The 20528-nt window shown below is 50.6% G+C and overlaps 1 protein-coding gene across 2 annotated transcripts in view; it reads left to right on the top strand.

Annotated features, from left to right (window-relative positions):
* Positions 1-19714, top strand: part of SMAD6 (SMAD family member 6) — a 42356-nt gene extending 22642 nt beyond the window's left edge. For both annotated transcript variants that reach the window (XM_086620311.1, XM_086620310.1), the window contains one exon: positions 19173-19714. In XM_086620311.1, the coding sequence (XP_086476437.1) occupies positions 19173-19714 (542 nt within the window). The remainder of the gene's footprint in view (positions 1-19172) is intronic.
* The last annotated feature ends 814 nt before the right edge of the window (positions 19715-20528 follow it).

Genomic DNA, 20528 nt, shown 5'->3' with positions numbered 1-20528 from the left:
ATCGTCTCTGTGGCCTCCTCTGGACCCGCTCCAACAGCTCCTCATCCTTCTGATGCTGGGGACCCCAGAGCTGAAGGCAGCACTGCAGGGGGATCTCAGGAGAGCAGAGCAGAGGGGCAGAATCCCCTCCCTCGCCCTGCTGGCCACGCTGCTGTGGATGCAGCCCAGGACACGATTGGCTTTCTGGGCTGCCGGCACACATCGCCAGTTCAGGGTGAGCTTCTCTTCAGCTGGCACATGTTAACGTTAAAGCATTAACAACTCACACCCGTCTGCGTCATTAAGTACCAACGCGCCTGCTCCCGTCCGTCCTTCGGCGCCCGCTTGGTGCAGGCAGCACAAACTGGAAAACTGGGGATTGTAGCTAAAACACACATCGGGATTAACACCCAGGCTTGGGCCGCTCTCCTCAGCAGGGGCCTGGTGGCCATGCGAGGCAGAACCCTTTGGTTGAGCCCTACGGATGGCAAAGGGAGCTGCAGACAGGAGTGGTGATGGTTGGTGGCCCTAACAGAGGGAAGGAGCCTTTTCCCAGTGCCTGGGCGAGCGCGTTGGCCTGAAGGAAAGAGCACAACCTTATCTCGGAGCTTTTATTACTTATTTCTTCTTTAAAGTTCGCATTTAATGCTTGTGTTGTACGAATAAGCTGAAATATTGTGTAAGGCGTGTGACACGTGGGCAGCAGAAAGGGTTTTCCAGGGTGCTGTATCTTTATCCCGTCTCAGCCGAGGGTGCAGGGATGGGGCTGCTCTCCTCGATGGGATGCTCCGGTGCCGCTGCCGCGGGCGGTGCGGGGCCGTAAGCGACCGGAGGCTTTGTGGTCTCCAGACTGGCTTGGATTGGTGCTGTGAAGGCAACAGTGAGCGTGAAGCACAGATGTGCTCCCAGACCTGAAATATGGGCTCACCTGGAATTATCTTCCCCTGGCGTGATGAAGCCGACTGTGATGCAGGGAGAAATTCTCAACAGTTCCACGTTTCAGAGCTTTAGCAGCAGGACTTTTGTGGCTAGCCCAGCCTAGCAGCTCTCTGCAGAAGGGGTGATGACAAAACTCTTGCCTACGTGTGCCGGGGTGCCTGCGTGTCCCTTGGGATGCTCAGGCCATCACTCCCTTCCCGAGGTACCATCCAGCCCTGCTGCAGCGAGGGGGGACAATAATCAAGGCTGAGTTTTTGGAAATAAGGCGACTCGAGTGCTCCCAGAGCGGTGCCTCTCTGTTTTGAGTAAGGTTGTGGGTGTTTATTTGAGGGAAGAGCCGCTCAGCCAAACATCCTGCTTTTAAACTTGACTTCGCAGCAGTCGGAAAGATGCCTGGAGCTATATTTGTGTGCAGCCGCCGCTGCCAGCGCTGGTCTCGGGGCACGGATGGGATTTGCAGCGAGGGCTTAGGAACGGGCTCCCGTCCTTGTGGGGTTTCTGCTGCGTTAGGAGCAGGGATCAATCGGCACCTCTTGGCACCAGAGAAGCGCCGGCTGTCGTAGCGTGCGTCCGTCCGTCGAGATGTCCAACGTCAGCCGGGCATCTCGCAGCGCTCCAGAAATGCCAGCCCTTCCCAAAGGAGGGTGTTGGAGCCCTGAGCTTTGAGACAAAATAAAAGGCGGGTGGGAACTGCCAAGTTTGAGGGGGCAGATCTTGGATTTGGGCCAAAACCGCTGTGTTTTGGGGTTTTTTTCCCCCTTGTTTCAATCTCAAATGCAGCCTTGCCAGAAACTTGGCTTGGCTTCACCGGCAGAATTAGGGACGTATTTGTGTTTCAGGGTTTGTAAGGAAACCCAAAACCAGGTGAGTTTGGCTGAGACCGGGCTCATGCTGGGGAAGGCACGTGGGGCCGGTGCTGCTCACCCCGTCCTCTGCCACGTCTCGGTGCTGTGGAGTGGAACAAGGATGTGCATCGGGGAGGGTGTGAGCAGGGCTTATTTTTGTAGAGGTCTGTCTTAGCAACAGGGCTAAAAAAGAATTGAGTGTTCTGCCTTTTACGTTGTGCAGAAGAGGAAACCCTTTTTCTGCTGATGCAGAGACCCTTTCGTGGCTGGGATAGGTCTCTGTTCAGCACCAGCCTGGATTTGGCCATCGCAGGGTCCTTCAAGCTGCAAGAGAAGTTAGTGGCAGCTCTTATTTTTAACAATGGGTTCTGAGACAGGAGATGCTTGGATATGAGTTGTAATGTTACCATCTCCCACACACTGCAGCATCGTCCTTTTTCAGCCCCTGGTTCCTCCAAAGAGTCCATTTAGTCTTATATCAACCTCTTTGATTTTTGCAAAGCTGGAGTGTGTGGATTGTCACCGGAAAAGACCATGGGGAGATCTCATTTACCTTCTTGGAGGCATAGGAGTGTGCTTCGTTTTTAGCAACACTGAAAAATACTGAAGACATCCTTCAGTTACACAGGTGTGGCTAAATGCCACCAATTACGCATCAATTTTGTGTCTGCAGGTAGAAGGCTCCACTAACGTATTTACATTCACAGTCTGTTTCCAGCTTGATTTCACATCCTGAGGAACCCAGGAGGAAGACACGTTACCCATAAGATTCGAATTCTCTTAGTGAGATGTTGGTTTTGTGTGTAATTAGAGGGCTGATAATTTTTGGGGCTGTTTTGATGCTGTCTGGGTAGCAGTCCTCACACTTAATGTTAAATTAATATAGATGCCCGCGTCTGAGCAGTTCTTCTAGATGCTTAACCGCGGTCAACAGGGAGAAAGAGCCATTTGCAGGGCACAATTCATCTTCTCTCTGTAAGGGAGAAGTCTGAAAATCAGATGTGTTGTGCCCCAAAAGTGCTTATTTCTCCTCGTTTGCTGCTGGGGGGTGCAGCCGTGAAGGTCTGGGCTCGCTCACATGGCCCCGGGATGCTGTGATTTATCCTCATGTCGGCGGAGGGGTTTTGGGTGGTTGTGAGGCACGTGAAAGAAAAGAAAAATATATATTTTTAAAAGAGAAAAAAGTACCGCGCTGACCACCGAAACAAACAGCAAAGTTCTCCATGACTTCAACCAGCGCTGGACTATCTCCATTGTTTAATAGCGGTCGGCAGCGTGATGTCATGGGCAGAAAATAGCACCTGTTGTTATCAGCGTAAAAGTTTGATTTCTTGTAATCTTTTCCTGGGCTGCCTCCCCGTCCAGCCTTCCCCGCGGGAACCTGCGCACAGATCTCCAGCCCCTTCCTGATTGTTTTTCCAGCTCCATTACACAACGCGCGTTTGTTTGGTTTTGCAAATCGGTCATGAGCAGCATCAATAGCTGGAGATACACAGAAGGGGGAACGGACTTTATTTGGGTTTTAGGGCCTTCTAAATGAATAGTGCCAAAATAAATACGGAGTTTTATACGGGGACGCGCTAACTAAACAGCGCTGCGAGCTCGTGGGGAGAGGTTCAGTGGAGTACAGCGGGGATGGAGCTGTCGGGTACCCTGAGCCTGGAGCGAGACTCGGGATTCGTGAAGACTAATGTCCCCTTGGGTCTGGGTGGTTGTGGTTTTTTTTTTTTCTTTAATGATGGATTTACAAGGAAGTAAGGGCGTAAGGGCTGGTAACAGCACACTGGGTGACTTAGCCCTGTTGCCTTCTGTCTTCAGAAACTGCAAAACTGCATTGTGTTTACCAAGCTCTACCTTAAAAGAAGTTACTCCTCTGGTACTAGTGCGTTGTTCTGCAATAAAAACCTTATGATGGTTCTACTCTGAATTGACTAACAGCAAGTTTATCCCTGTTTTTTCTGGATCTCTCTGTAGTTTCTCATCCCCTTAAGCTGGGAGAGGGCAGGTTAGAGCTTCGTTGAATCGCAGGGCTTGACCATTGCGCTTCATGGTTGCAAGAGTTGTACCTTCTCAACAAGCTTAAGGACTTCAGGTGGGCACCTCAATGGGTCTGCATGGTCTGAGCATGGCTCCATGGTCACTTGAAAGCTTTCCCAGCATCTCACATCCCAGTGGCAGCAGGGCACTGGTTTCTTTGCCATCGCTGTTGTCTGCGAGCATTAAGATGACCTTGGCGAGACGCTGTCGCTTGGGAAGCATGGAATGGCCAAAATAGCCATGGCCAGACCCTTCCGTTGGATGCAGTTGCATCATTCGCAGAAAGAATCACACGTGAATTTTAAGCTTGTTGGGGCTGTTTGGTGGCACTGATGGCAGAGCCCTACTCCATGCTCGGATGAGTAAGGCTGACTTCATCGCTGACGGCAGACTGGAACGGCCCGAGCGTTTCTAAAAAAGACAATTTGAACGCCCAGGCCAATTTCTGCTCTGAGCTACAGCTGTCTAAATACAACCACGGTGAAGTCAGTTGAGTGACTTTGAATTTCTGGTCAATATTTGGAGGAGAACCTGGCTGTCCCAACATGCGGTGGGGAAGAATTTATTTGTAAGAAAAAGAGGAAGATATGATGGTGGTTGGAGAATAAGAGTCAGACTATCCTGCTCATTGGGAATTTTTACTGTCCTGCAAGAACTTTCCCTTTTGAAAACAGGTTGCCTCAAATAGCCGTGGTCGCTTGCTGAGGGCACTGGGTTATGACAATAAATACAAGTGAACAGCGCTTCTAGAAATGCGAGGAATGTGAAAACATTTAAATGATTTAGTACGAGAAAACTTTATTTAAACATTTAATCGAAGAGCGCCCTTTCATCTTTAAAGCGTCGGTGTTTGAACTCCCGTCCAAGTTTTTTTCCAGACTTTCTTTGCACTTCATCATACACAACCGAAAGCCGTGCTTTGCAAAGGGAATAAAACTTCCCGGTTCCCTGTTTCCAGTTGTTGTCGTTGCCTCGAACACACCTAAGTTACAGTAAAGAAGCTGTTCCGGGGGGAAAAACTGCTAAACGTGTTATTTCCTGCGTTAGGAAGGAAGATTTGCCTTTATTTGAAGAATCCAATCTGGGAAACACCGTGTCCAAGCAAATCTCATAAAGCTGCACGGCTTTCCATATGGAAACCACCCTGCATACAGATGTGTCAGTCAGCATGATGTCTTTTTTTTTTTTTTTTTCCCTACTGCAAGGAAATACCTCGGAGAAGGGCATCTCTCCGCACAGCACCCACGAGAGCGGCTGCAGTGGGTGGTTGGCACTGGTTTGGTCGTGGTCGTCCGTACCGGTGAGGGATGCAGAAGTCGGCTGTAACGGATTAGGCTTTGTTTCAAACCTGCCATATGGCATTTGGGAAAAAAAAAAAAAAAATAATTCTTGAAAGGGATGCGTATTAGTGAGCGATTTTGGGCTTAAATATTTTTTTGCCCGTGTGATGTTACATCTGATGCCGCGTTTGAAAAAGAAGAATCTCAGGACTTCTATCCACAATGCCGTCCACTACACAGTCACCATGAATAGATTTTTTTTAAAACCAGTGACACTGGAGTTACACTTATTGCAGTAACTCCTTGCACGTAACCACGCTGTGTTTTGGAGCTAAGGGATCAGCTTAGTAACGATTTTGTCGGACTGTGACCTGGGGCCCAGCATTAGCAATGGAAATGTCCCTGTTTGTATCCTTAAAACCTTCTAAGCGTGCACCGCTGCGATGGCCTGCCGTGCTCCGAGGGGGAGATTTATGCTTCCTAAGTACATTGTAAAAATTTTATCAAGTAGCTTAAATATTTACACAATAAGCATTTAAGGAAACAGTTATGTCTCTAAAGGAGCTGCTCATCCTTTAAGTCCATCAGCCCATGGACATGGGTGAGGTTTTTTTTTAACTGTCTGACCTCCAGGAATTTCTTTTTTTTTCACCTAACTGTTTTTAAGCAGACAAACAAATGGAAACTCATACACAGGAACCTATAAATAATGTTAATGACCTGGCTCGTATCCTCAGAAGCCAGGAAATTTAGGAACATGACGGCGAGCTGGCCCTTAGCTCGCCGAAGGGTGGAAAGTGGAGCTGGGAGGAGACGGCGGCGAGGACAGCACCAGTCCTGGGGGGTCACACACCCTCCGGAGCCACTGAACCCCGCAGCCAGACGGTGGCTTTCAGATGCCGGTGACAACGAGCCAGCCAGCCTTTTCCTGCACGGACATGCTCCGGAGGACGCGGGGGTCCGGCACCCCTCCCCGCTGGCACCCACCGCCCGGTCCTTTGCGCTTCCTGAGCCACACGGGGTTTGTTTGGTGGTTGGTGTGTTATTTTTTTTTTTTTTCCCCCCTCTGGCTCGCACGGCAAACGGATGTTTAGATCAGAAAGGAAACGGGATCGCTGTTTGCTCGGCTCCGCGTGCAGCAAACAGCCCTTCAAAATAACTCGGGCGTCGTAAGTGCCAGGAAAAATAGCGAAGCCAAAACGTCGGAAGCGAGTAATAAGGTCTCCTCTTCAGCTCCGGGTTTGCATAGCAGAACGGCTGTTTTTAGGTTTTGCGATTATTTTCAAAGCAAACAGATTCGGTACGTGCCAGACGAGAGATTTCGCAGATCCCAGGGTGCTGCTTCCAGGTGATTTCCCCGGGACAGCAGAGCTTTTGGGTGGGAAATGGGAGCTACTGTAATTTGGGAGCTAATATTTGGACCCCAAGTGCCTAGTGCCAGGTGTTACCTGGGAGGAGGTGGCCTCAGGGGACAGTGCCCTCCGGGGTGTCCCCACAGCCGGAGCCCACCCAGCTGGGCAGTGCCTGTCCCTGTCCTTGGCAGGGATGGCTCCTGTAGAGGCTTTTGGCCGGCGCTGTGGGAAGAGCTCGGCAGGTTTGGGAAGCTGACTGGAAGGGCAGGCGATGCCCTGCCTGCTCCCTGCCTGCTGCCTGCCTGCCCTGGGCGATGCCGGGGCAGCTGCACCCCCGGGCTGCAGTGATCCCTGGGGCTCTGGGGCCCTGGGTAGTGTTGCACCCTGAGTTTGTGCACGTGGTGCCACAATCGCCCTAAACTGCCGAATCCAAAGGAAACCCTGAAAGCATCTTCCTGCGGGTGAGCACTGTCATCCTGCTCGGTAACGGGACACACTATGTCCATTTAGGGACTTACAGAATCACAGAATGGTTTGGGTTGGAAGGGACCTTCAAGACCATCCAGTTTCCAACCCCCCTGCCATGGGCAGGGACACCTTCCACTACACCAGGTTGCTCAAAGCCTCATCTAACCTGGCCTTGAACACTTCCAGGGATGAGGCATCCAAACCTCCTCTAGGCAACCTGGTCCAGTGCTTCACTGCCCTCACTTCTTTGGGATATCCAGGCCAGGAGCCCCATTCTTGCAGCTCGACCCTCCCCACAGCACCCAGATGGGCACCCTTGCAGGACCCTGCTGCTCGTGCAGGATGGTGCCACCAGCCTTTCGCCAGATACTGGCCACTGGCAGCTCCTGCTCTTGTGCCGGGGAGCAGAATGTGTTTCAAATGTAGAAAGTGATGAAGTGTTGCCCGGACTGAGCTGTTTCCCAGACCCGCAGCCGTCTAATCCCAACTTTCAGCTGCTCAACCTTCAGGCACAGGGCTCACTCGATGCCAGCTTGGAACGATGGGATGCAGACCCAAGGGGTGCACCCGGCTCCCAGAGCCCCGCAGACATTGTCACCCATCACCCTCCCACCGCCGCGCAGGCATCCGGCCACTCCCGTGGTGGAAAATCCTGGATTTTGCAGGTTTGGTGGGTTTGATGCAGAGGATGCAGGACTGGGAGCTGGTCCCGCTCCCTCTTCATCTCCGTGGGGAAGAGCTCATTAGTGTAACGACCACAGACACATCGGTGCGCCGAGGGGGTGAACAGGGGGAACAGGTACTTTTTTTTTTTTTTTAGACTTTATTTTATTTTTTCGTTTGGAAATGTAGTCTTTCGCAGTCATGCTGTCACGGTTAAAATAAGGTTTAAATTACAGGGCTGGCTGTGGCTTTTTCCCTTTCTTTCAGAATTTTTGCCAACTTGCAATTTACTTAATGAAATCCTGCTATTTCGTTTAACAGGGATATTTTTTGCAGATGTTGATTTAACCCAGCTTTATAAAATATGTGAACTGTGCAGTTTCTTCCCTATTTTTAACAATTTAAGGATTCTAGTGCAGGAGCTCAACAGAGTTTATAACGTCGAGAGCGTTGGTTTGTTTGTACCGTGCAAATACCGGGGCTGAACTTTGAGGCTTCCACCTCATCCGTGGCCCCATCAGAAATAATCAGAAATGGGGCAATAATGAGCAAAAGTTGTCCGAAGTGGGAACTGTGTTGCTCGTTGGAGCTTTGGGAATGTGTTTCTGCAAAATACCTGACCCTGATTTTATACTCAGTTATTTTTTAAGTTTCTTGCAGGGAGGTTCTTTGCATCCGTGTGGATATCGTAGAATCATATGATGTATATATGTAAGATATATAATCATACCATATATGACCTATAGGAGAACGGAGAAGAGAAAGGAGTCTCTTTTTGGCTGCTGACAGGCTGCCTTTTTAATATATAATACCAGGCATTTTTTCCCCCAATATGCCTTGCTTTATATTTTAAAACCCATTTCCCTTGAGGGGAGGGGAGGAATTCGACGTTTCTCGTGCAGCTCTGGGCTGCGGTCAGGCTGTACGGTCTTGAACTCGTTAGCCCTAACGAAGCGTTCGCATGCTCCGTTCGTCTCCCTGTCCTCGATTTACAAAGAGCCCGGCCTGCTCTCCTTCCCAGTTTCCTCTCGATGGGAAAATCGTTTACTTGAGTACTGAATTTGCAGAGTTTACAAGCGCAGCTTATGCGTCCCCCCGAAACGTCCCATGGAGGATTTGCAACCACAAACGTGTGTAAGATGGTCCTGAAAAGGTCATTTTTAGCTTTAAATTTCAACTGCCCCATAAGAAAGATGTGAGCTTGTCCAGGACAGATGGGAGGGTTTTTAATCTGAATTAAGACCCTTCTTGAGCTCTGCTTGTACACCCACAAATGGTCTGAGCTGGGTTGTATTGAAGGAGAGTTACTGGGAGTCAGGAGAGCCCGGAGCTGATGCTGGCAGCATCTCTGCCGCGCGTCTCTTGCTGGGTCCCTGCTATAACTCATTAATCCCCTTCTCTTTGAACATCCCGAGTGATGCTGGAGTGTTGGGGTGTCTGGGGTTTGTTTTGGTGCAGAAGGACAGGATGTATCCCACAGAGTTGTGTGTGTATTTTGGTATTTTCCTATATTCCCCACCCCCCCCTTTTTTTTATAAGAAACTGTGGTTTTCAGAAATGAAAACAAGTCCTTCTTGGCCAGGGAAGGGTAATTAGCATGAGTCACCTCCACTCTCCATGTGCAAATGCAGGGTTAGGCATTTTGTCGTCTGGGAGATGACTGTGAAGATGCTTTCAGGGACTTTTGGAGGCCACGCGTCGCTGCCTCGCCGGGCTGCAGAGAATGTGATGGATTTCATGCGAACACATCGGTTTTCATCCCCTGCCCCCTGCTTATCCCTCTCACAAATTTCCTTGCTGTTTATCTGGACTTAAATAGATTTAAAGCATCGTTCCAGGGAGTATGAAAACAACACGAGGTATGTTTGGTCTTTGGGGGTGATCTTAGCCCGGGCTAGCAGAAATGCCTTCCCTGTGCCATGCCTGCTCCTCTGGCTTTCTGATTTATGGATTTTACAGAAAAAAGGGCCAGGAGACCCCTCCCAGTGCATCCACCGTGGCACAAGGGTTATTAACCACCACGTCCCCGATGGCATAGGTCCTCCTGCAAAGCAGAAACCGCCAGCGTGGCCTCCTCGCCGCTCCGACTGGGAGCGCGAGGGACCGACTACGGGACTTAAATCCTGCTTAAGTCATTGTTTAGTCTTTGCTTTAAGTGGGAGTAAGAGCCCGTGGATGCTGGCCACAAGCAGTCGTCAGTGGAGCGAGCTGCTTGCTTGGAGGAAGGGCTGGAATAGCCCCAGAAGATGTTTACACACAAATACGTGAACCAGCTATCGGGAAATCTGGCGTGTGTGGGTGCACACGCACGCACGCATCCCTCGGCACGTTTCTCCTGGCCGTGGCCGTGCGGACGTGTGCGAGCGGGAGGGCAGGAGCCGTCCCCGTGCTCCCCACCAGCACCGCGGACCATCCTCTTCCTCACCGCCCGCCTGCCAGTGGGCCCTTCCCGTGGCTGCTCACACCACGTACGGACTCCGTCCCTGTTCCTTTTAATCCCTCTCCAGCAGATATGAGCCCCACGACCTCCCCATAGAGGTTGATCCTTTCAGTGTGACCAGACCGGCTCACGCACCAGGATTGTTTCCTTGCAAAGGCCACGCCGGCACCCAAAATCCTTTAATTCCCTGTAAAACTTCGGCAGATCCGCCACGAGAGAGGGCTGGCAGCAGCCGCAGGCAGCGTGATGTGCGGTGCCAGCCGTGGGGCTTTTTTAAGGATGCTGGGGGAGAATTATCGGGCGAGGGGAGGCATCAGCCAGAGCCTTTTTGGCGGGTAGAGGATGAGTTGGGATGGGGGACCCACAACTGGGGCGGGTACTGGATGGGGTTTGGGATGAAAGTCGAAGATTTTGGTTCTCCCAGAAGTCCCAGGCTGGGGTCTGGCAGCTGCCTGGGGCTGCACTCTGCACCCGGCTGGGCAGGGAGCAGCAAAGCAGCCCCTTCCCAGCCCGTATGGAGAAAAACATCCGGTGGGCTCCTGCCTGTGGTCCGCAGGACCCTCCCCAGCCTGGCACTTGTCCATCATAGCTTGTTTTCCACGTGGGTGAGAGTTTCCTGAAGCTTTTTTGATCTGCTGCCTTTCTCTGGGAGCACATGTCTGCGTCAGGCGTCCTGCGCTGGGTTACTGCTCCCGCTGCCACCGGGGATGCTCCAATGCTCTCAGGGAGCGAGGAGGCTCGAGCGTCTTCCGAAGCATCTCTGTGGCCGCCACGGCAACGTCCTCACCAATTCACCATCTGGCTTCCCAAAACAGCTCCGTCACCGCAGTGTCCCCTCCGTCCCAGCAGAAACCATTTAACCCCAGGGTGAACCAGGCAGGGCTTTGGTTGGGTTACAGCCCGAGCCTGGTGCCCCTGGACCATCCAGCACCCTCCGGTGTGGAGGTTCCCAGGCTCAGCCAGGAGCCGAGTCCGGCACCCGCCGTGCTCTGCCCGAGAGGCACGACGGAGGCGGAAAGCGGTGTTATTCCTGTTTCCCTTCAGAGGCACCTACTAATTAGTTTCTGCTTTTAAATTGCTTTGAAGCGCTCAGCCGAAACTCCTCGATGAACAAAAACTCTTTATTATTTATTTACGCCGTTTTCCAGTCTCTCCTCCCGCCGCGGGATGCTCCGATTTGCCGCGGCTCTGGTCATCGAGCGGATTATTTCCCTGCCCGAGGGCATCAGTTGGGATTTATCTCTAAGAGCACCTAAAATTGTTCTGCAAAGCCGAAACGGCTTCGAAAAGGAGAATGGAGCTCGGGAGGTCCCGTGGGATTTAACCAGCCCGACTCCTACCCACCAGCCCAGCCGAAGTCGGATGCTGTTGGCGTAGCCGGGAGTGGAGCAGGCGGCCCCAGATTAATTAATGGGGGGGTAGGGGTGGGGGGGGTGCTGGCATGGCACCAGGCAGGAGTGGGGCGGGGAAGGGAGTGTTGGACGTTGCGGTGCTGGCGGCTAAAAGGGGAAAAATCTGCTGTCGGGTGATTTATGGGGTGATTTCTCCCGGATTCTCAGCATTTTTAGAAAAAATAAAGAGATTGCATACACAGTCGGTTGGAGGAGCTGAAAATGTATGCGTTCTTAACCTAAGAATGATAAAAAAGGGATTCTTTTCCCTGTTTTTTTTGTCTTGGTGTCCCCCTCCCTCGGTGGGCATCCGGTGCCTTGCCCAGCTGGCAGCAGGAGACAGAGAAAAAAGCCAAGCCCAAGTAGACAACGCTCGGAAGATTTTCAGCAAACCTCCTGATTTTATAAAAAATGAGTTAGTGGAGACCTTCCCCCATCCTATCCCCCAGGTCTCTCATCCCCTTGTTTCTCTCCATTGTTGTTTCGGCTGGTTGGGGCGCGGGGCAGCGGGGATGCTGCGGGTGCAGAGCTCAACCCCGGGATTTTGCCGGGCTTGGATTGAACCCGGGGCTGGTTTCCAACGGTCGGAGAAGTCTCAGCCAAATCCTGGTCGATGACAGGGCTGGTGCTTTCATAATGGGCAGCCGACGTAGGCGATTCCGTGCCGGGCTCCGTTTGAAGATGTATTTACATCGTTGTGTTAACTTCTGCGTGCCGGGATGTGGGCGAGGGGAGGTGAGGTTGTATGGAGCGTGTTCGACTCAAAAAAACCCCACAACAATCTCCTAAATCTCGGAAAACATCGGTCTTTAGAAGCAACGCATAAAAATGTCAGTGAAAAACACCTGAGTTGGACTTTTCCCATTTTTTGACTTTCTAGGACTTTTTGCCCTCAGCTGAAAAGACCTTTGTAAACCACGCAGGGGAGCTGGAAAAAAAAAACAAACACCAAAATACCTTAAAGTCGTGTTTTGGGCTGCGTGTTTAATGGCCAGAGAAGCTACATGAGAAACAAACTCCTTAAATTTAGCTTGAAAATAAGCTAACTGGTGATGGCTTACAAATTTCCGGGCAGAGCTAAACACGGCATGTGTTTTGCTTTGAAGGATAGAAAAAAATTAGCATGAGCTGATCATTTTGCAGCGTGGTTTCTCTTTTATGCAGAGAAAATTGTTTTCATCCTCATTCTTGGCATGGGCTCCTGTCCTGTGTTGCTTTTGTTTCTTGGGCTGCCATGGAAATGTCCCCCTTTCCCCCCAGGCCTCTCCACGCGCCTCTTCCACTGGCTCTGTTGCCCATCAAGACCCTTTTTTTGAACTAATTTAATTAATTAACCCAGCACAAGTGTTCTTCTGAGTTAATCATCTACTGGGTTAACGAATTCAGTCGGCTCATGGAAGGAGGCTGGAGAGCACCAGAGCTCTGCTCCAAGGTAAAGGCTGGAGGAAAAGAAGGAGGAGGAGGAAGATGCCTCCTCCGTGGTGGGTAGGGTGGCACTGAGGGCTCTTTTCGGCTGCCTGCGGTGCTTTCTTTGGTCTTGGTTTTTGCCACCAAGATGTCTATGTGCACAACATCCACATTCAACGTGAGGAACACGCCAGGAGCCATGCTGGAGTTGGAGGAGTCAAGACCCTTTTGGCCATAGCAGTGGTGACATCAGATTAGTTGTCGTATGAAATCCCACTCCTGATTTATAATTGAGGCATGAGCTGGGCTTGATCTTGATGTCTCTCTCAGCAGAGCAAACCAGCAGCGTGGAGAGAGTTCGATGCTCTGCAGCGTGTGGAAGGTCTTGACTGTCGTCCCTATGGCTGACCTCGGTCATGCACTGGGGAGTTGAGGACAACTTTTCAGGGCCTCTGTGAATCAAGGAGATAGTTTGTCTTGGTCAAAGCTGGGACACAGAAGGATCCTCAGTTCATTCTAAGCCTTAAGGAGAAGGTCCAGGAAGAGCCTAGGGCTCTCCAACCTCCTGCTTGCACCCAACTGCTGTCTCCTTGCACGAGCCCGTTGTCGTGCTGGAACCCACAGCTTCTTGCTTCACTGGAGAAACCAAGAAGTAATTAGAAAAAAGGACTAAAGTGTCCTTGTCCTCATCAGGACTTTCCCTGACTTTCGCTGGAGGACAGCATGGAGGACCTCCTGCTGCCTCTGCTCCTTCGGTGTCCCCAGGGCCACCGCGGGACAGCAGCCTGGGTCCTGCCCAGCCGCCTACCTCCGTTTCCCGGCGGATTTGGGATGTTCCCTTAAATATATATAGTGGAGCCAACGTTGGAGCCCTCCCATCTGCCGCCGAAGCGGCCGCTGGCCAAGCCACGGCTCACCAACGGCTGCATCTCCTCCGAGGGTGGGAACGTGCCTTCCAAGTCCCACCCCACCGCTCCCAACGAGGATGGACAGACAGACGGTGGCCGGTTTGTGGCCCTTGGTCCCCAGGACATCTCCTTGGAGGAGCCCCATGCTGGGGACAGCCCCCCTCGGCCGGGCAAGGTCTCGTGCTGGGGGTGGTCGCAGCACGGGGGCTCTCGGGGGGCCGCAGTGATGCATTCCAGCTGAAACTTGTAAGGCAGAGGTATTTTAAGTATATTGGCTTAACAAAAATGGTTGTGAGCTTTGCTGGGGCAGATTGACAATTAAATTTTTATTTTTTTTTTTTTTTTTTTTTTTGCGGGGCCATAAAAATTCCATTTCTGCTGTGGAAAGTTTTAACCCCTTCCTTACCCCGGAGCTTGTTTCCAAGGGTATTAACGGGGGATTATTTTAACTGATGGCTCCCCAGTGAACTGTTAGAAAGATTTTTGGGAATTGCACGTGTTCTTTGTGCTGGGCTTTTTATCTGGACCTTACAGTGACCTATCTGTGGCTGTAACCATCCTGCTTCCGTGCTCCTGCACATTGGGTGCGTCTGTGCTGTGGCAGAGAGGAGAAAAAAGGCTGAACGTAGCTAGTCATCTCAAGAACAAAACTGAAGAAAAACTTTGGCTGTGGAGAAGGGATGTGGCTGAGCTCCATGGCCAGAGGAGCGTTGGGCTGCGCTGACAAGACGTGGGGGTACGGGAGGGTGGGACATGAAAACAGGGGTGGGCTGGGTCGTGGGACACTTCTGAACGTCCCCCTTCATCTCCAGGTGCCCAGATGTGCACTCGAGTCGCCATCACGTTTGGAGTGTGCAGTGATTTATTTTTTTTTTCCCCATGCGTCGTCTTCCCTGTGGGCACCTCTTAAAGGTGTTTTGAGAACCCCTGAGGGTGCGTTGGGGTTGGGTGGGGAGGGGGGACTGACATCACCCATTCCTTACGGATGGGCTCTGCTTGGAAAAACAACATAGAGCCACTAGTGATTGTTTCTCCAGGAGTCTGTGCAAAAATGGGAATATTCCTCAGAGCTTTGCAGCAAACTTCCCTTCTCAGGCCCGTTTCCTTACGCAGCAAGATCTCCCTCGCAGCCGTGCGATGTGCTGAGAGGAGGTTTGGCAGCTTCGGAAGCGCCGAAGGATAAATCAGAGAGATGTTAATCGTGTCTTTTGTGATCTGCCCGCGTTTTCCATCCTGCTTTTAAGTGCAACATCAAGCGGTGGGACCGCGCAGCGTTTTGCTTTGGAAAAACAGCAGCTTTCTTCTCTCTTTTAACGCACTGCTTTGAACTCGACTGGCATAAAGCGCCCTCAAATCACCAATCATCTAAAACCTCGAGTTATTTTCTTTATCTCCGCGCTCCGCAGGGAGCGAAAGCAGCAGCGCCGCCAGCGCCACAAGGATTTACAGTATTTGCTCTTTGCATGCATTCCTCTACCTGGATTCCTTCTGCCTGAGCCGTGCGAGTCATTTTTCCCATTAAGTTCTGGTTTCGATTCTCCGTCTCGTTTCCTATCTTTTTTTTTTTTTAATCTTAAATTATTTGAATTTCCTTTTGGGATGTGTCCGCCGTGAGGCATCGCTGCGGCAGAGGAAACGGCGACTCGGAGCAACGAGTAAACAAGAGCCAGAGTTTCAGCCCGTTCATCCGATCGATAAAGGTCCACGGGGAGTGGGGCAGGCAGTCGATGGGGCTGGGGGAGAAGAGGGACCCTGCAGAAAGCTTTCCAGAGGTAGAGGCTTTTCAGATGAGCCTTTGAACCATCTCCTTTCTGGGTGTTTTATTCTCCTGCGGGCCACGGGCAGGTTGCTTTTGCAGCTGGTCACGTGGATTAAAGCCTTTCTTCACCCCCGGCCAGGAAGAGTGGAGTGGGAAGGAAACTTGGAGCTGCGCGATGCGCCGTTACCTAAAGCTCACATCCTCGTCCCTTCGAAGGAGCATGGGACATCTCCAGGAATGCTTCGAGCTGGTGGAGCTGTTACCACTGGGCAGGAGCTGCGATGGGGTGGCAGAGATGGGAAGCACATTGGCAGGGGGTTTCACCCCCCGAGATGGGTGCGTGGATGGATGGACTGAAGGTGATGCCATAAGTTGCATGGAAGTGACTTGAATAAGGCTGTTGTAGGTGCATCAAAGCACGAGGTGTGAAAAAACCTTCCCCTGTTTCCAGCATGCCTGTACATCGGAGATGTCACCAAAATACTTGCCAGTTTCTGGAAAACAGAGACGGCACCAGGGGTGGTGGCACCTACAGCGAGATGTTCGTGCAGAACGGACACTGGTTTCCTCCTGCTTTGCTTTCCCCCACTAGTTGTGTTGATTTGCAGTAAACCACGGGAAACACCTATTTGAATGTTTATTGCTGACTATTCCCCTGATTAATTGAACTGATGGAGAAACTTGAGTTTTGAAGTTGTCCCATTCTTAGTCTGGAAGGGAAATTCGGGGCCGAGTGGTAGTTTTTAAAAAAAATGTAATAATAAAACCAACTTAGCTAATGAGCATTCAGGGCTTTGTGGAGGTTGGGAGGTTAAATGGATGCAGAGCTCGGTAATTGCTGCCAGCCTTGGGTAGGCAGCAGATGAAAAGCTACCTTGGGCCCAGCAGATGAAAAGCTCTGAACTTGTCTGTAGCCACCTCAGCATCACTCAAGTGGGACAACAGCAAAATTTAGCGTTTGAGAAGAGGTTCGAAAAGACACTGGGGGCATCTCAACTATATGATATCCCCAGGGAAGGATGACTGTGGAAACTGGATGCTGTGGAAGATGGACCTGCAGATGAAGCTCAGTTGCTCAGTACCTCTTCTTTCTGCAGTCGTGTCATTTATGAACTACATCTTGTTTCACCTCTTAAAAGAAAACATGGAACTATTTGCCGTAGTGCGTTTTAAAGAGGAAAATGCGCTGACCATCTGCACGATGCTAGACCACGGGATGTTATCAGAGAAGGTCAGAAGATTTTCATCCATGCCAAGCTGTTGATTTCAAGGATTGTACAGACGTAGCCAAGGATGGTCTTGCTTCAGTAACGTTCAATTAGATACGACTCTTTGGGTCAGATTTGTGTTAATGCCATAAATTTGGTTAACATCATTTTTGCAACTGCTGCAGAAATGCTGCAAAGAGGTTTTGAAACTTTTTATCATCAAAGTTTCTGTTCTTGGTGGAGATCTTAGTGCATCATATTGGCACTAGGCTGCTGGCAGGGGGGTTGTAATCCAGGATTACATTTCAGTCTTCTTTTCCTTCCCTAAAACTTCCATGTTCACATAGCCGGTGCTTTGCAAGACATCATGAGATATTTAGGAAGAGTCAAGTCCAGTCGTCAGTATTTAATGATGTGCTCGGGTACAACATATCCATCATACACTTGCCCATGAAGTCACTACCCATGAAGTCATTAACCTTTCGGAGCAAGTTGGGTTTTTCATTTAACTCCTGGCAGTCCGGATGCAGGAAGGTCATTCGAAATGGCAGAGGAAATACAGTTATTGGCCAAAGAGTGCAAATGGGGAGAAACCTTTGGTTTTGCTGGTTTTTGTCATTGGCACAGGGCAGCGTTAGGATGAACTTATTACAGAGTGACTCTGAGTGGTTTCCACTGAGGATGGCTCAGAAACACAGAGACACAAAGACCCGTCGGTGCCACAGGGGCCGTGGCTGGGGTACAGGACCTGGTCCTTGGGGCAGAGAAACCCAAGTTTACCTCACCTGGCTCCAGGATGCTGCCATTGCTCTAACCAAGGGTCTTCACCCATTTCCCTGCTGTGCAGAGCCACTAACTCTGAATTTAAGGGGCACATCTCGCCCGGTTTGTGTCCAGCAGGACTTTTTGCATGTCTTTATGAGGCCCAGGACATCACCTCCAGTATTAGGGGACATGAAGCAGTCGGGTTCCTCCTCCATGGAGGATGGCCATAAATGCAGGGAATGATGTTTCTTTTCCCAGTGGGGTTGAAGTGTCTGATTGCTGTGGGATTTCCTTCCCAGTTCTGGATAAATCACGCATCAAACTGAAAAGGAGCTGTTGGCAGCCGTGCTGGGTCCTAAAAATTATGTGAACAGATGACAGAGGGGAAAGGGGCCAGTGTGGCTTTTTTTGAGTGGTTTAGACTGGTGACGGGCAAAGGGGTCAGTGCAAGATGATGAGCGTTGCCCACAGCAAAGGGCATCCTGCTGGCCCCACTGCCTCCCCGCTTGCCCAGTTACCCTCCTTCCCCCCATCCGCCTCCCCTTGAATTTGTACAGTTACAACTCAAGTTAAACTCTAACAAAGCCGCTTAATTCCAAGATGGTTAATGGGGAGGAGAGCTCGTTCCCCTCCAGGGTAATTTGAGCCTGAAAAGAAACGGGGCTGTAGGGCTGCGCTTGAAATCCGGTGCATCAATAGGGTCTCTGAAGCAAAATAATGGCATCACCCCGCGTGCGAGTTAATCGGACATGACGGCACGAAGGCAGAGGGGTCAGCAGGCCGCGGGCGCGTGATGTATTGTCAGGGAGCTTAATGCCAGGCACAGAGCAGGGCTGGCTCAAAGCAGAGGTCCTTGCTTGAAGACCCAGCGTGGTTTTCTGTTAACTGGTGTGGTAGGAGCTGGAATCATGTTCAGCAAGAGGTTGATTCACCCTCTTCGGGGCTCCTTTAGGGCTGAGAGTTCCCATCTTCCTTCTGGAGGCATCATAAATCGGACAGATTTCTGGCCATCTGCATCCCTCCCATCTTCCTTGAGTGTAATTCCTAGAAAGAGAGATGTTTCTCATCGTTCTGGAGAGAGTTCCAATGGCTTTGTAGGAGGACATGTATAGTTCATAGCAACTACTCCCCCTTGGCATGAAATGGCCTCCTCAGATTTCATGTTCCTTGTGGGAATATCAGTGTCACTGTCAAAGAATATTACATAGGAGAGAGATCTGTTGGGTCAGTCATCCGAGCACTTCATGGACAGGGGACTGTGTTTCAGCTCAACACAGTTGAACTTTGAAAATGGGGGTACACCACTGCAGCGATGCTGGAGGAGCTTGGGGACCCGCTGAGCTCAGAGGTGGCTGAGTTGCAGTGGTACAGTATCCATGCCAGCTCTTGGTGGTAGATGTCTTGAGTGCATGGGGTCCCAGCTCCTGGACACAGGACTGAACATTTACATAGGCGTTGAGCTCCATGGGAGCTGTGGGTGGCTTGTTGGGTCACCGGCCTTTGCTTGAGCCGTCTTTCTTGGTGGCATTTGATATAATTGAAGATGGGCTTTGGGTTGGAGATGAGCTTTGGGTTGAGCACAAGCTTTGAGTTGAAGATGGGCTTTGGGTTGAACACAAGTTCAGTCCCCACGTGAGCAAAGCCGATGGGTGGCATTTGCTTACCCTCCATACCTGTCTTCTCCCAGGCCTTCGCAGCAAATCCTGACTCTTCCTCTGCTTTCTCCTACAGATGCCAGTACGTCGCCCGATGCCGTGAAGAGGAGCCATTGGTGCAACGTGGCTTATTGGGAGCACCGGACGCGCGTTGGCCGCCTCTACACAGTGTACGAACAGTCTGTCAGTATATTTTATGACCTACCTCAAGGAAACGGCTTCTGCCTCGGACAGCTAAACCTGGAAAACAGGAGCGAGACTGTGAGAAGGACTCGAAGTAAAATCGGCTACGGGATTTTACTTAGCAAAGAACCGGACGGTGTGTGGGCTTACAACCGCAGCGAGCATCCCATCTTCGTCAACTCCCCGACACTGGACATCCCCAACTGTAGGACTTTGATAGTGCGCAAGGTGATGCCGGGCTATTCCATCAAGGTGTTCGACTACGAGAAGTCCTGCCTCTTGCAGCACACGGCCGATCTGGATTACGCGGACGGGCCCTACGACCCCAACAGCGTTCGGATCAGCTTCGCCAAAGGCTGGGGGCCATGTTACTCGAGACAGTTCATCACGTCGTGTCCTTGTTGGCTGGAGATTTTACTCAGTAACAGTCGATAACGGTCAGCCTCTGATGAAAGGAAAAAGGAGAAAAAAAAAAAAAAAAAAAAGACACAGACTATCCCAAATATCATCTACCTAGATTTAATATAAAGTTTTATATATTATATGAAAATATATATTATACTTGTAATTATGGAGTCATTTTTACAATGTAATTATTTATGTATGGTGCAATGTGTATATGGACAAAAACCAGAAAATGCACTTTGGCTTATATAATTCTTTCAATACAGATTTTTTTAAGAAAGAAAAATTATACAGCAAAAATAGGAGAAAGCCCTAATTTTGATGTATGGTTTTTTGAAATAATATTAATACCCAGACAAAAAGCTAATACCAGTCACTCATTGATAATAAAGTATTCGCATTATAGGGGGGTTTTTTAATTGTCTTTTTTTCCCCCCTGGCTGATGTCCAGCAACATCTGCTGGGGCACACTGTGGTTGGGGGGTTTCCAGAGGGGCTACCACTGTCTCCCATCTCAGCCAGGACCCTGAGAAAAAACAATAGATGAGTTGCTGGAAGGCTGCAGTTGTCTCCAAGAGGAGGATGAATGAGGACACGGAGCAAACGGAGAAGGTGAGAAGAAAATCTCCCGTAGTTGTTGGTGCTCAGGGCTCTGTGATCTCTCCAATAATGAAAACATGATGGGGACATTGTAAAGACGTGTGTGCATGTTCATGTTTCTGCAAATCGATGGGTATCAATGCTGGTGGGAAGAGCAGAATAGACCGTGGCCCTAAAAGCTGCCCAGTAGGGCAAACTGGCCCTAAAAGCTGCCCAGTTTGCATTATCAGCCTGGCATGGGGGT

This window comes from Tauraco erythrolophus, chromosome 14, assembly GCF_009769465.1.
Source record: "Tauraco erythrolophus isolate bTauEry1 chromosome 14, bTauEry1.pri, whole genome shotgun sequence".
In the NCBI taxonomy this organism is placed as follows: Eukaryota; Metazoa; Chordata; class Aves; order Musophagiformes; family Musophagidae; genus Tauraco; species Tauraco erythrolophus.
The sequence above is the reverse complement of the archived record's forward strand: the minus strand, read 5'-3'. Positions and strand labels throughout refer to the sequence as shown.